This window comes from Falco punctatus (genome assembly GCF_963210335.1).
Source record: "Falco punctatus genome assembly, chromosome: 16".
Classification (NCBI taxonomy): domain Eukaryota; kingdom Metazoa; phylum Chordata; class Aves; order Falconiformes; family Falconidae; genus Falco; species Falco punctatus.
Genome location: NC_137596.1, coordinates 4,169,236 through 4,184,525, shown reverse-complemented (window position 1 = coordinate 4,184,525; position 15,290 = coordinate 4,169,236). Strand labels below are relative to the sequence as shown.

The 15,290-nt window shown below is 58.1% G+C and overlaps 1 protein-coding gene across 1 annotated transcript; it reads right to left on the bottom strand.

Annotated features, from left to right (window-relative positions):
* Positions 1-45: 45 nt before the first annotated feature.
* Positions 46-15,016, bottom strand: ADAMTS15 (ADAM metallopeptidase with thrombospondin type 1 motif 15). Its single transcript, XM_080366683.1, has 8 exons — positions 13,800-15,016; positions 9,303-9,435; positions 8,490-8,657; positions 7,755-8,038; positions 7,251-7,428; positions 6,950-7,131; positions 6,186-6,361; positions 46-5,773 (listed from the first exon to the last, which is right to left on the bottom strand). Exons 1-8 carry the CDS (start codon positions 14,727-14,729, stop codon positions 4,993-4,995), a joined length of 2,832 nt encoding a protein of 943 aa, XP_080222809.1. The 5' UTR covers positions 14,730-15,016; the 3' UTR covers positions 46-4,992.
* Positions 15,017-15,290: the final 274 nt, after the last annotated feature.

The window sequence follows — 15,290 nt, the reverse complement described above, 5'->3', positions numbered from 1 at the left end:
TTACACTTCAGGTAACCTTTTCTTTATTTTTTTTTTTTAAAAAAAAAGTTTCGGCTTAGGACAAATGAAAACAAGCAGATTTGCCAGCAGTCCCAGGCGGAGTTCTGGTCTCGTGAAAGGCGTTAGGTACGCACTGCCCAAGCCATCTTCCGTCCTTGGGCTCAGCAGGGATGGGTTCGGAGCCAAGCGGTGGGTGGTTTGGCTGGAGCCCCACAGGACTTTCGTTCTCAGCAAATCCCCTCACGTGTGAAATCATTTAGAGAGTTTAGCACTTGCTATGAGTGTTGCTGCAAGAGCTTGAGGCTGGAGATCTCCGCATCCCACCATGAGCACCAGCTGTGCCTCGGGCTACTATGCCACAGGGGCAGATGCAGTTTTTAAGCCATTTTTACTGCTTAAGATGTAAGAAAAGGTGCATTGGGTCGAGCAGAGGTTTGTCTAATCCAGCACCTTTCTCCAAAGGCAGCTAAAAACAGATACCCAGTGAAGAGCACAAGAAAAGGGCAAAGAAAATAACCAGGGGAACTAAATGCACTTGTTCTAGCAGAGGTCTTGGGCAGGTCTTTTCTTATGTGGCAGGGTGGTGGTTTTTTTGATAGGGTTTTGGGGGTTTTATATAGTTTTCTTTTTCTTTTACACAAAATCCCACAGCGCTCTCAGTGTGCCAAAGGTGGGGAACAGGGAAATAAAATGCTACCGGAGGGGCATTTCAGAAATGCTCCTGTGCCTCTCCCAGGGTGTAACTCACTCCTGGGATCCAGCAGCTTTTCTCCGGTTGAGAGGCTTGATGGGGACACCTGGGCATGATGCCTTGGCCCAAGGGGATGAGCCATGTCCCTCTGCCACCTTCAATTCCCTGGCTGGTTTTAACCCCGTTTTAACCACAGCAAGGCTGAGATTTCAAAGCTGCAGGTTTCCTTCACTTTAGTGGAGCTGGAGGATGCAGGTGAAGAGGCATCAGTGTCCCCTGAAGGGAAAAGCGGCCAGCTCAGCCGTTTATTAGGCATCAGAGAATCCAAAGAAGACAAATTCACAGTGAAAGGAAGCAAAACACAAAACCTTTCTGTGTCAGGAAACTAGGAAGCCTGAGGACTGCCGGTGGCAGCATCTCACGATGCTGGGAAAAGCTACCCCTTCCCCTTGGACACAGCGTAAGATGCTCTGCATCATTTCTCTTTCACCTGGAGCTTATTCCTGCAGCTTCAGGCTTGATACCTTGATACGGGGGCAGAGCATCACCTGCGTCACCTGGCTGGTGCCAGGTGTTGGTGTTTGCCTCAGCCCCATTAAGTCACCAACGGCTGGCTTCCCTGCAACAAAGCACCCTGAGCAAACAGACCACGTCTTGGTTAAACAGCAGCTTCCCTTTGTGCATGGGTGCTCTGCTTCTTCCTTCCTCACCGGGTAAATACTCGGGGCTTGTGGGTTGGGTTGGGTTTTTTTGTCTCTCTTTAAGGGCACCTTGTTAAAAGCGTGGCTGTCACCTGGTGCTGGAGGAGGGAGGTGTTGGGTGTAACTTGGGGTTCTGCTCCTGAGCAGATAAGTGAGGGGAAAGCTATGGTGTGGGGTATTGTGCCAGGTGGAAATCTGCCTCCCTGTTCCTAACAAAGCTGTTTGCAGCTGGAGCCATTGCAGCGTGGGGTATATTTAGGCTGAAACTGTATTTTCTTTTGGGGAGAGACACAGGTGCTCAATCCTTTATTTCCTGTAGCAGCTGGTGAGGAGGAAGGTGCTGGGTCACATCCGTGATGATTATTTCTTTATGGTAATAAAAAGCAAAGTGAGCTTGCCCTTCCCCAAAAAGAGATTAAATGTGCCAAACCGTTACAACATAGCAGGGGAAAAAAAAAAAAAAAAATTGCATTTGCTAGGGGGGGAAATAAAATGCCAGGCAATCTGCTGGGAGCTGGAGGGGGTGACATCAGGCATCCCTGAGCTGACGTGGCCCGTTAAAAAGAAGTTTTATCTCACCGTTGGCCACCGTACAAGAGGGAAAGAGGGCTCTGACTCAGGGAGGGTGTGCTGGGAATCGGCAGGAGGAACGCACGCGGTTTTCTGGGCACCCAGCAACCCCGTGGCCGTGCCAGTTGGCACAGCTGGAGAGCTACCCTCGCTTATCCCGGACCGTCCGCAGGTGCTGTGAGTAAGGCTCCGTCCGCCTACGGAGCGGCTGACTCCAGATAGCAAGTTGGGAAGGGATGATTCCGGACAATGTGTGGACACAGTTGTTCCAGGATGTGAGAGCGCTGTTCCGTTTATATTAATCCGTTTAACTCTATATTGCTGTTATGCTGATGGAAGAGCATCCTGATTTCAGGCTAAAGCAAACCAGCCCCGTGCATGCTCCGTCCTGGTGTGGGAGAGCCCTGGGGCTTGCAGGGACCAACCCACCTCTGGGCTCTTTCTGGCTGGGGGTTTATTTTGCCATTAACAAATCCTGTGGCAGAAGCAAGTCAGAATAAACCTGTTAGGTTTTCAAAGGTGGCTTTTTTTTTTTTTTTTTTTTTTTTTTTTTAGTTCAATTAATGAGAATTCAAAGAGGCTGGGATCACAGTAAGACGAGAAAAGCTCCGCAGCCACCAACTAAATGACATGGGCGCAACCGTGTCCCCCAGGGAACCAGGTGTAACTTTAAATACAGTTTTATTTCAGGTTTGCTATTGACGCACAAACAGCAGAGATCGATGTTTAGTATACATGGTATACACAAAGCAGCCAGTACAATCGGCATCTCCGTCCTTTTGCTGTATACTCGGCAAAAGAACCACACACAAGAAATCCCTCCTGTCCCGTCCTTCCCCTCCCCATGAGCAAGGGTGACAATTTCTCGGTGGCTTGGAAACCGTCTGTTAGATGGCAAGACACAAAAGGGCAGCTCCTCGGAGCTCTGTCCCCAGATGAAAGCACGGCAGGCTTGGCTACGCAGGAAAACCCTCAGAAAATGGATGATACGTTCATGGGAATGGAGACCTGGAAGGGATTTCCTAGAACACTAAATCCCATCTCCTGCTGTGCAGAGCAACCACAACATCTGCTCCTGGCTCTGTCGAGCTGCATGGAGACCCAAAATATTATTGTGTTCAAAAAGGCATTACATAAATCCAGGGAGGATGGGTCCACAAACATTGTCACGAGGAGTCTGCTAAGCTGATGGAAAGGTTTGGCAAGGAAACCCTTGTGCTACCGCTGTCCTGTTTCTTGGGATCTTTCTCCTCTTGCCCACAGCTGACCGCTGCTGGAGACCTTTCGGAGCAGACCAAGGGCACAAGGAGTTTCCACACTATATCTACAGGGGAGCGAGTGAGCAAGCTAGGATCCAAGCCTCTAGCTGCCAAGGCAGCATCTTCTGCCTACCCATAATTGCCCATAACCTGTGTATCGTCCCTTTCTGCTGATCCCCAAACCTGCATAGCTTGACCCAGAGACTCTGGCTTGCTCACAGTCACAGCTAATTAAGAGGCACCTTCATCAGTGGAAAAAGCAAAAAGTGAAATGGTCCCTGATGATTTGATCCGAGATATAAACGATGCATTAAGTGGCCATTGGGAAGAGGTAAGACAGCCTCCGACCACAACAGGCAGCGATGCTACATAAACCATCGGAGGTACAGCAAGAACCCTTGCACAAAACCCCGGAGGGGGAAACCACTTGTAGCTGCTCTGCAGCAGCAGGCGGTCCAAAGCCCCCCTCTTTCCCCGCATGCCTGAGCCCCGCTGAGCCCCTTTTCCCCAGGAAAGCCCAAGACCCAAATTTATCTCCTGCTCCCGCAGCTCAAAAGCAATGCTGGGGAAGTCGCCCCGGCTCTGCTAGAGTTCAGTTTAGGATATCTCAGCAAGGCTTAACACAGAGGAAAAAACAACCCAGCCTGGGCCAGAGGTTGAAGGGCAGAGGGTGGTGGGATGTCTGGGCACAGCGTACTGGTCCCATTAAGCAGCGAGCACCATTTCCAGAGCGGAGTCAAGTACTGGCAAGTCACAGGGCTGCGTCTGACCCTGTGCCGTGGTACTACAATACAGTTGCTTGTGGCTTTTTTGGAATGACAGCTCAAATCTCAGGTCCGTAGTGATCCCTTTTAGCCCTGAAAAACTTCAGGCGGGCGGTTTACAGCCTGTCCTGGACCAGGGTGTACAGGAGCATCCAGCCACGCGCTGAGTGCTCGCACAGCCCCATCCCAAAGCACCATAGGATAAACGTCAGCCAGGTGAGAGCCCATGGGGAATAACACCATCCCCACTGCGCAAGGTTTACATCCCTCGAGAAGGAGAGGAAGGAGGTTAAAAAAAAAAAAAATACAGAGTTAAGCACCATAAAATCTACACTGGTCAGGTCATAAACATGAGGAGAAAATGAAAATAAAGCCACCACCTTCTAGCCTGGCCCAGGGCTGCTGCTGGGGCTCTCCAGCCCACCCAGGCTGCAAAGTCATCACCAGCAAGACACCAGTCCCAGCACCTCGTCGCACCAGTGGCTGGACAACGTGATGTGCCGTCGTTGCGTTGGTAAATCCTTTTGATCCCGTTTAGCACAAGTGTTGGGGGAGTCCGGGGAGGGGGGAGGTAGGCTTGGCCCTGGGAAGACAGGGGAGGCTTCGACTGTGCACTTTAGGGGTGTATCCCTGCCTGTACTCGGATCCATCCCGGGCAGTGATTCTCCTTGTTTCCATCCTCGTTTTCCCCACCCCCCCCAACTCCCAGTCTCCGCCGGTGGGTTTCTGCGTCATTCGGCGGCTTCGAGGTAGATGTTCGTTCCCGCTCTGTCTCAGAGTGACCTGGTCGGTAAAAGCCCTCTCTCCCAGGCGCGTGGGCTGTCCGTGCTCTGTCCCACACCCAGGTTCCTTTTTGTTCCCCCCAAATTTTTTCCTGATTCCCCCCACCCCCACCCCATTTGCTATGTGCTATGGACATCTCCCCCTCTCCCAACCCCTGGCTGCTGCTCAGCCGCATCCAGCCAGAGTAACACCATGCCCTTCCTCACAAACACCCCTTGACCTGCTCAGCATGGCCTCAAGGTGCAAAAATCCAGCTCCTGTGGCTTCCTCCGAAAATTGCAACTCTCCCTGGGCAGCAGGTGCCCGGTTGGGACCGAGCACTTCAGCGCCCGTCTCTTGAAACCCCGACCGCAGCTCTTGGAGCAGAGAGACCAAGGTCCAGCTTCCCACACCGGGCAGGGCTCCCCACACAGCCGGACATCAGCCGGCCGCTGTGCTGCATCGCATTCAGCGGCCGGTTGGCCGTAGGAGTCGCGACAAGCCACCGAACGCTTCTGCAAGCCATCGCCGCAGGTGACGGAGCAAGCCTCCCAGCCACCCGCCGCCCACTTGTAGGAGGGACGTTTGTAGCTCGGTCTCCCACCGTCCAAGCGGTTGGACAGGCTGAGGACGCTGTTGTTGAGGTCTGGGGAGGTCTTGCCCTCCTTCTTGTAGGAGGACTTGTCCTCCTTGCTCTCCTTGGGGAGGTAGAAGGAGTAGCGTACCCGAGGAGGGGTCATCTTCCCCACGGAGAGCACCTCCAAAGTCAGGGGTTCCTGGATGGGCTTGAAAGCTTGGAGGCTCTCGACAGCCGTGCCGGTGCCACTGTACCGCAGGACGCTGCCCTTCACCATCAGGTCCCTCTCCACGGCCGAGACGATGAAGTGGCCGTTCAGCAGGTACTTGCCCTGCCCGTTCTTCAGCGCCAGGTAGTTGTCGTCGCTGATCAGCCCTTTGTAGCCTCGCTGCCTGATGTCGATGTTGGAGGCGCCCGCGGGGATGACCACCACGAAATTGTAGCCATGCCTGGAAGTGAAAAGCAGGTAGGGCAGGCCATCAGGCAGGGGAGCATCCCGCTACGGCATGCCCCCGCCCCGAAACTCTGCAGCTACAGCTCGGAGATCTTCCCACCTCTACAATTATCTCCTCCTTCCTTCGAAGATCATTTTGAATCTCCTCCCTCAACAGAGTTTCACCTAGGCTGAGGTCACCCAGATATGGGAAGATGCTGAAACTCCTCTGGATCAACAGCATGGACCTACCAGAGGTAACTCCATCAGCAGAAACCGACAGCATGTTAAATGTGTCCTGCTCCTTCATCACTAGCACCAGGACAGTTTGCTCAGGACCCCAGGCACCATCTCCAGGACCTTCCCGCATCCGCCCCAAAAAGCGCAGCTGGGAGAGGGGAAAGCGCACGTGGTCACCTAACACTTACATGGGTTTGGTGAACAAGCCTGAGACCTTCTTGCAGCTCTTGTTGTCTCCTCCGCAGACGCTGCATTTATCAAACTTCTTCTTGGAGCCCAGCTTCCCGTCGCAGCCCGCTTTGATGCATTTGCCCTGGACGCAGACCGAGGTGGAGTCTGGGGAGCAAGGGGTGCCATCTACAACCTGCACAAGGGTGAGCAAAACAAGCTGCTGCATCTTCCTCTGCCACCCCACAGAGCCCCCCAGCTGCGGCCATCCAAGGTGGGGCTACCTGAATCCAGCCAGCCAGCCCTGAGGAGATGCTAGCGGGCACCGTGTCGCCCTTTGCTCATGCTCTGCTTTGCAGTTGGGAATTTTAAGGTTTCTGAGAATTGTTAGGTGGGACTACATCCCTTTCTGGCCCTTTTGATTGCATCGGTGCAAAGGGAACAGGCTGCGATGGAGACACAGATAATACCACCCTGCTCTGTCCCTTGTCTGACATGCACATCGCTTCCCCGGCACTGTCGTTATCATCCTCTATTTCAGGATCATGAACATATCCCAGAGGCACCTTTCCAAACCCAGAGGAAGACCCTCCATGGACCAACTTCAGCCCTGAAATAAATAAGCCAATACATCCAGGCTGTTCCATACCAGCCTGGTGGGTTCCCATCCTCTACAACCTCGTCTAACACCAGCTGCCCACCAGACAGGGAAAATTCTTGCATTCCCAGGCATGCTGGAGTCATCCTACAGCTGAGATGCTGACCCTGAGGATCTCCCACCCACCTTGGGTGCCAGCACGTAGAAGTAGCCGGTGCCATTAGCCCGACAGATGAGCTTGCATTTATCCCGGGGCGAGACGCCGGAGTATTTGGGGACCCAGGAGACAGAGGCGGTGAGGCGGTTGGTGCTGTGGCTGTAGCCGTTGAAAGCCTCGCACTGCTCCTCACGGAAGCTCTTCCCTGGCACTGGAAAAAATGGGAATGTGCATGGGATCAAGGACCAGCCTGGACCTTCGGCTCCAGTTTTATGGGGTTTTTATACGTCATGCACACAACCACAAGCGAACTGAGCTCCAGCCCCTTACCTGCAGCAGGGCAGGGGTCCAGGTTGCAGGAGCGGTACTTGACGCGGATGCCCTCGCAGTAGGAGCCCCCGTTGGCAGGTACTGGGTCGGTGCACTCCCGCTTGGCCAGCTGCACCCCACCGCCGCACGTCCGCGAGCACTGCCCATAGGGCGCCCACTTTGCCCAGCCACCGTCCACCTGTGGGGATGCAGGGGATGAGATGCTGCATCCCCATCACGACCGGCTCCACCCCAAGCAGGGCTCTCCAGTCTCAGAGCCATCCCTTTGTAAGCAAGACCTCTACCAGCTGCTCCCCAACCTGCCTGGGGCTGGACGGAGCGGTACAGCACCATCCCTCCCTGAGAAATAAGCAATACCCAAGGGTCCTCCACCTCTTTTCACATCTGTGTCTCCCCGCCAGCTCCCCAGCACCAGGAGGAGAGGGACTGCTCAGCCAGCACCCAACACAAAAGCTCAGGGTGACCCCATGGGATGTTTTTGAGGTTCACGGCGCAGGTACTCACCCTGTACTTACTGATGTTATGCCTCTCAACACAGGCACCCTTCAGGCAGAAGCGCCCCTCGCCACAGCCCGTGCCATCCGCCCAGGGGAAGTGCCGGGTCTGGCAGACGATCTGCCCGCGCGCCTTGCCCGTGCACCAGAGCTTGGCACAGTACTGCATGTACGGGCAGGGCTTGGAGCCCACGCCAAAGGCCAGCTCGCACTGCTGGTTCAGGCTGTAGCTCGTCCCCGGTAAGTCTTCGGGCAGCGGGATGGGTTTGGCAGGCTGGTCCAGCAAGCAGTCTCCTGCAGAAGTGGGGATGGAGGGGTCTACTGGGTCCTTGGGGGGTTCTACAGACCAGTGTGGGGTGGGAGAGCATTGCTGCGGGGAGGTGAGGGGTGGCCGCCGGTAATTTGGACAAAGCTGTCCCAGCCACGCGCTGCCAGCGGGACCAGGTGCTACCCCAAGGATGCCCTGGAGGTCAGCTGTATCCCAGACCCAAGAGACTCCATCTCTTAGTAACCACCAGCAGCTTCAGGGCAGGCATCACTGCTGGGGTCACCTCGGCACCAAGGAAACCTGGCCGTTGCAGAAACCCTGCCAAACTCCTGGTTTCCTTCTAACTTTGTTTGCAGAGTGAGGAGAAGGGTCACTCTACATCCCATCAGCCTCTCCCAGTAACCAACCGCAGGGATGGATCCTGCTCCCACAGGGCAGGGACACAGGTAAGGGGGCGCGGGGTGCAGGAGGGCTCACCGTGGCCACTGTCTAGGAAGTCGGTGATGATGGCAGCGCTGCAGGCTGACCAGGGGTTGGCACGGTCGATCTGGATGAGGGTGGGGGACATCATGTGGTTGGTCTTCAGCCGGCCGAAGACCTCCTCACAGGCCTTCACGTTGTCGTGGGGCATGTTGAAGACGTGGCCTGAGGGGGTTTAAAGGAGGGCAGCATGAATAACCCTGCTTGACATGCAGAGCAGGGCCTCACAGATTCTTGAAATGGGGAAACTGAGGCACAGAACAGGGCAGACCACTGCAAGGATTGCAATGGCTGCGGGCAGCCCAGGAGACATCTGGGGAAGGATGATGCTCGTGCACACCCTGGCTCTGCCTGCACGACTGGCACACATGAGCCACCCTGCCAGCAGCATCCCTGAGCCAGCAAGATTTCCGGCACTGTCCCGGCTGCTTTGTGCACATGGAAAGCACATGGAAGGGCAAGGAAAGATGCAAAGAGAAGGAGACTTCAGCACTCTCCCCGCTCCCTCCTCCGCCCCACCGAGCAGGGCAAGTGTCTCCAGAGGTAGGTGTGCTCTCTGCCTGTTATTTCAGGACTCCTGAATCCTGGATACCCAGCCGAGGTAGCAATCACAACAGCAAACTCTTTTGCTTTCTCAGCAGCTCTTTCCCACCCAGCTCAGGGGGGGTCTCATATGCCCCAAGGTGGAGTTTCCCCATCACTGGATACCGGTTATTGTCTGATCTTCCGGAGGCCAAAACCAGGGTTATTTTGAACCTCGTCAGCTCCTGGCATTTCTCCCAAGAGGAAGAGGAGAGCAGGGAGCCTTACCCAGCTCGTGGGCGGTGGTGAAAGCCGAGGGCAGCCCGTCGTCCTCTATGACGGAGCAGCTGCGCTTGGGGTCACACATGGTGCCTACATCTGCCATCCCCAGCGTGTCGCAGGTGGTGGCACCACACAGGTCCTGCAAGGCACGGAGGCAGCGGGTTAGTCCTGGGGCCAGCATGGGCATCACCATTCCTCATCCCCACACCATCCCCGGTACCCCACAGGGAGCTGATCCCCAGCCTGCTGGGGGGAGCAGCCCGAAGGGATGGGGACCACATCAGGCTGCAGGGGTAGGAGACCTCAATCCTGACCCAGACCAGGCTGCAACCCTGTGTTTGCCTTTAACCCTGGCACTGGGGATGCTTTTTGTGCATAGCATCCTCCCACGCCTTCAGTGACAGCTTTTCCCACCCAAACGGCTCCTCCAGCCAGGGTGGAATTGGTTTCGGCACGGAGGAGTCAGTCTGGCTCCCATTTTCATCGTGAGCTCAAGGACCGGACCCAGGCGGGTGGATGGGAACACACCTGGACTTGGGGTCACAGCTGACCCCTTTTTCTCAGCTTCTCCCTAGGAAGAAGCAGCCCCTGGGCTGGTCCAGAGATTCCCAAAGCTAAGGGAAGTGCTCCCGCATCTCCAAGACACTTTGCAGCCACTCCTCAAGGAGCAACGAAGCCCAGCTGATTGAAGGAGGAACCAGACCAGCCCCCCCACCCCCGACTCAAGAATGGCCGGACCCCATGCAGATGCTGCCAGGACAGAGGATGGGAAAGGTCTCATCATAGGTGAATCTGCCCTTCTTTGGGATCTCAAGGGGCTTGTGCAACTAAAAAGTCCATTTGAAGATGTGCTGCTGCTGCAGCCTGGCAATAGCCTTGTCCTTGGATGCCCCTTTCCCATGCTGGGGTCTGTCGGTGGCTTGGGAGGGCTGGAGCATCGTCCCCATCCCTTGGTGCTGTCCCAGCCGGGCTGGGAGCTGCCGGGGAGGCTGTGCAGGAGGCAGGGAGCTGCTTTCCACATGAAAAGAAAACGTAAGGGACTTGCCGGGCGCTCCCATACTATAAATAAGTGTGATTCATACTCAGCGCTTGCCCAGCCAAAGCGCCTGGGTTGCTCGAAATCTCGCATGAGCTGCTCTGCCAACATTTCCAGCGAGGTTTCCAAGCTGAAGGCATTCCCGCGCAGGCAGGTTCAGCCGTGGGTAACTAACAGTCCTGATGACTTCAGAGAGCCCCAGCCAAGGCTGAGATGGCTTTACCAGGAGACCTGTGGCTACAGTCTGGAGGCACAGAGCAGACCACGATATCTGGAGAGGTGAGGTGAAGAAACGCCTGGGTCCGAGCCGGCTATTGCAGCTGGTGGAAAACCCCATCATACAGCCAGGTTCAGCTCTCGCTCCGCAACAGTTTTCCCTGTCAGCTGGGACCTCGCTGCATCCGTGATCCCACTGTGTATCACTGCCAGCAGGAACAAGCAGATGGCAACCCTGCATCCCTGGTGGCACACCACCAGCACTGAGCACGGGGTGACCAGGTGGGGCTAGCAAGCCCAGGCACAGGGTCCCCTGTCCCAAAAAGCCAGTGCCATTGCCATGCTAAGCTCACCCAGGGGTGCAGCTTGCCCAGTGCCCCCTGCCTACGCTCTTCCCTGGGGCAGTCCCACAGCTGGAGATTTGGGGGGTGAAGATGGGACACAGGGGGATGACACAACATCGCAGGGAAGAGGCGGCCGCTCCCGGCTCCCCACTCGCTGCTCTTTGAAGAGTTGCCGTTTCCTTGCTAGCACAGCGAGCTTTTGGCTCCCGGCCCAACACCTGCACTGACACACTGACCCACTTCTGGCTCTGAACCTCGCCTGCCGGCTGCGGGGATGCATCAACGAGTGCCTCTTAACGGGGTTTTCCCAACCCCCTCAGCCACAGCCTTCCAGGGACAGCCCACTACGAGAGGCTGGGCAGCATCTCTGCACTCTAACGAGGGGTCCCGACTCCCCCAAAACACCTCCTCCAGCCTTGCTGGGGGTCCAGCCTGCGCAGGAGGGGAGGTGATGCAAGGATGGAGTTACAGGGGGGAGGAGAGAGAAAGACAAGCGGTTTAAGGTGGGAAAGCAGCATGCAAAGGGCCAGCTCTGCCTCTGCAGGGTGTGCTCGCCATCACTGGTACCCCCCACTGCCAGCCGATACAGGGAGGATGCCCCAAGGGGTTACAGGCGACCTGCTCCATGCACCATCAGGACTCTCCTGCCAGCCTGACCTTCATCTGTAGGTACTTCCATCCCCTGGTGAACTTCTCAAGATGTTCTGTAGGTCGGTTGGCAGGTAATCCTTGTGGCTAGTGCATTAATTTCCCTGCTCAGCGAGCAGGTCATAAGCACTCTCCCTACCATGGGGGTTTCTGACGTGCGTCCAAAGCAGCCCCAAAAAAGCTGAGCCTTGAGCTACAGAGCTCCAAATTCCCCCACAGCATCTGCTGCATGTTAGGCTGCAGCCAGATGTTCCTCAGTGCGACATCCCTTTGGTTTTACAGTGGGCCAAAGATGTTCAGCAAACCTGTGCTGGTGGGATGGCAAGGTCCAGGGTGGGTGGGAAGCATGGCTGAGCCTTTCCCATGTGCATGACGCTGTTTCCAAGAGGCAGGAGTGCAGCTGAAGGCTGGATGTTCTGCAGGACCCTCCAACAAGCACCGGCTCAGGTAGGAAGGTGAAGGTCCCACGGCCACAGATGCTGGCAGATCTGCACCCACCGACTGAGTGGGACCGAGCTCCCCAAAGGCAAATCCACGGTCCAGCGTGACCGACATCAGGAAAGAGCAAAACCGAGTGGGAGAGGACAGTCCCATTCATCAGCAACTCGTTGACACAACTGGAAACTGCCTATCAACTGGGCTCGAGATGAAATTTAAGTTGGGGGCTTATGTAACAGCTTTTTGGCAGGGAGATAAGCTTCGGGGTGTCAGGGGACCACAGATGGATACACTCAAGGAAGGCAGATGTCTCCTCCATCGTGTGCCTTTGCACCAAGCTTGCTTTGGGATTTCAGGAATGGATAGTTTAGCAATGTGTAAGAAATGCAGCTCAGCCGTGATCTGCAGCTTTCAAATCGCTGGGAGCGAACCCGTCCCACGTGTGGCTCCAGTGACCTCACCAGGTTTCCATCAGAGATGGAGCTGGCTCGTCCCCTCAGGGGTGTCAGCAGGTGTCCTCCTCTTCACAGCCACCCTGCACAGGCAGAAGCTGCTCCAGCGGGCTGGGGTTCAACCCTGCCTCTGCTCCAGCGGGATTTACAGCCAGCTGGGGGACATGGTCCCTGCCCAGGGCAGGGGGACAAGCAGGACTGGCGGGATGAGGTCTCACATGTCCTGCACAGCATCATTCCTGCTCCAGGCCATCGTCAGCCCGCGCTGACCCCAGGCTAGGGGCAGCTGAGCACTGTACCCTTCCCACCCACAAGTGCTTGACCTGGAAAGACGTTTTGGGAATGGTCTCCTGCTGTTGAGGGGAGTTCCCGACCTGTCCCAGAGCCAGAAACAACTGGGCAGGGATGGGGAAGGAGAAAACACAAGTCACTCTTGCTTGGCCAAGCCTGCTGCGGCCAGGGGAGATAGTGGCCATCCCCTTCAAGCTGGGCTTATCCTTCCCCCCTCCCATTAGTGATTTGGGGGTGCAGGTGGCAACACCCCTTAGCCTGGCACCGCACCAGTGTCAGCGCTGTGGCGGGGAGAGGAGCAGCCCCCGGAGGAGGCACTGGGAGGGGTCTTGCTGCTTCGGTGTCCCCCAGTTCACAGGGGTGGGAGGACGGTGAGCTCACTCATCACCCCACATCCCACGTTGCCTGCGGAGCCCTAGTGAAACGCAACCTGGCAAAGCCCCTTTCCACCTGCCCATGGCAGCTGTGAGGAAGACTCTTGCCTCTTCCTCCCCCCCACAAAGCGCTGGCCGTATTTCTGGTGCTTTTCTTCCAGCCCTGAGCTGGGTCTGTGCGGAGCAGCCAGCATGCGGAGGAGAGGTCCAGGTTCTCAGGAGGACTTCGCGCATGAGTCAGAGGAAGCAGGGAAAGGGTTTGGTTTTTTTTTCTTGGCAGGTGCCACCATCAGTTCTTCCCAGCTGGAGAGGGGGAAGTGGGGCCACGCTCCTCCTTTTCTGGGCTCAGACCCCGCGTTTCGGGGTGGTGGCTGCTGAGGCTCCTGCCAGGAGGCAGGGGATGGAGGGGGGGTTTCTGCCCCTGCGGGCAACCTGCCTTTGTGCACCTCCTGGCCTCGCTCACCCCAGCAGGGCTTTCTCCGGGCTGCTGGCCAAAACCTGCCCAGAGGAGAGCAAGGGCTGGCTCAAGCAGGCTGGCTCCCCACCTCGCTCCCCCCACCCCCGCACACCTGAGGGTAGAGGGTCCCTTGGGAAAAGGGGGATCAGCCACAAGTGCAATGGGGCAGAGGTGGCAGGAGGTTAGCAGGGTGCAGGGCTCCTTGAGATGGGGGACGGCTCTGCGGGGTCATCCCCCCTGCACCCACCTGCTTGGTGAAGAGGATGGCGGTGTCCCAGTACTCGGGGTGCTTGTCGCTGACCTTGTTCCACTTCTTCTGCCAGGCGCAGAAGTTGCGGAGGGTGAGGGCGGCGTTGCTGGTGACCTTGGGCCCCTTGTCATCCTGCCCGATGAGGAGGAACTTGACCACGGAGATCTGGATGGGGTTGCGGATGCTGGGGTGCTTGTAGAGGCGGGCGGCCGTGGCCATCAGGGTGAGCAGGTAGTGCTGCAGGTCATCGCCGTGGAACTTCACCATCGACTCGTCCGCCACCACCAAGGTCTCCACGTAACGGGGGACAGAGGCAAAGCGCTTGGCTCGACCCCCTTTCCCCCCCCCGCGCCCCTGGTACTTGTACAGCGCCTGCAGCACGCCGGGGGTCAGCCCAGAGCCCACGGCGCAGCGGGATGCTCCGGCCCCGACGGGGCGGCCGGGGCTGCGGCGCTGCAGACGGTGGGCTCCCCCGGCCGCCCCCCCCGCCAGCGGGCTGATGAGATACTCGGCCCCCCGGTAGCCGAAAGCCCCCCGGAGCCCCCCGCAAAGGCTGAGGGCGGCGAAAGACTCCCGGTCGGCGTTGACATCCCCCGAATAGAAGCAGTGGCGGAGGCCGGGGAGGGGGCGGGCGGCGCCCGGCGCGACCCCCAGGTAGTGGGCGGCGAAGGCGGGCGCGATGAAGTGGGCGTCGGGGGAGAGGTGGAGGTAAAAGTCCTCCCCGAAGGCCGAGAGCTGGAAGACCACCGCCCGCCCTCCCCGGGGGGGCTCGGCGGGGCCCCGCCTGAAGTAAGAGCGGCCGTTGATGTCGGGGTCCAGGCGGAGGGGGGTGACCACCGCGGTGTCGGCCGGCCCCCCCCCCGAGGGCAGGCTCAGCCCCGGGGCGCCCAGCAGCAGCAGCGGCAGCAGCGGCAGCAGCGGCAGCATCGTCCCGGCGCGCTCAGGCCGGCGGCATCGGGCTCCGGGGGAGGCGGGAGAACGCGGGACCCGGCCCCCCCCTTCCTCTCTCCTTCCTCCTCCTCCTCCCGCTGCTGCGGGTCCCGACGCCGGGGAGAGGGGGGGGCGGGGCGGGGGGAGCGGAGCGGAGCGGCCGCGCCAGCCCCTGCCCCGCCGCTACCTGCCTTGCGGGGCGCCCGGGCTTATATGGGGCGGCAGCGGGGCGGGGGCGCGGGGCGCGGCTTGGCCCCGCCGCAGCCACTCGGGGCCGGGGGGACGGCGGAGCGGGCGGGAGGGGCGCCGAGCGGCTGGGCGGGGGGGCGCGGGGGGGGGAGGGTGGGATGCGGTGGGATGGGATGCGGTGGGATGGGGATGCGGGGGGAGGAGGGTGAGATGCGGTGGGATGGGATGCGGTGGGGTGGGATGCGAAGGGATGGGGATGCCGGGGGGATAGGGTGAGGTGCGGTGGGATGGGGATGCGGGGGGATGGGGATGCGGGGGGATGGGGATGCGGGGGGATGCGGTGGGATGGGGATGCCGGGGGGATAGGGT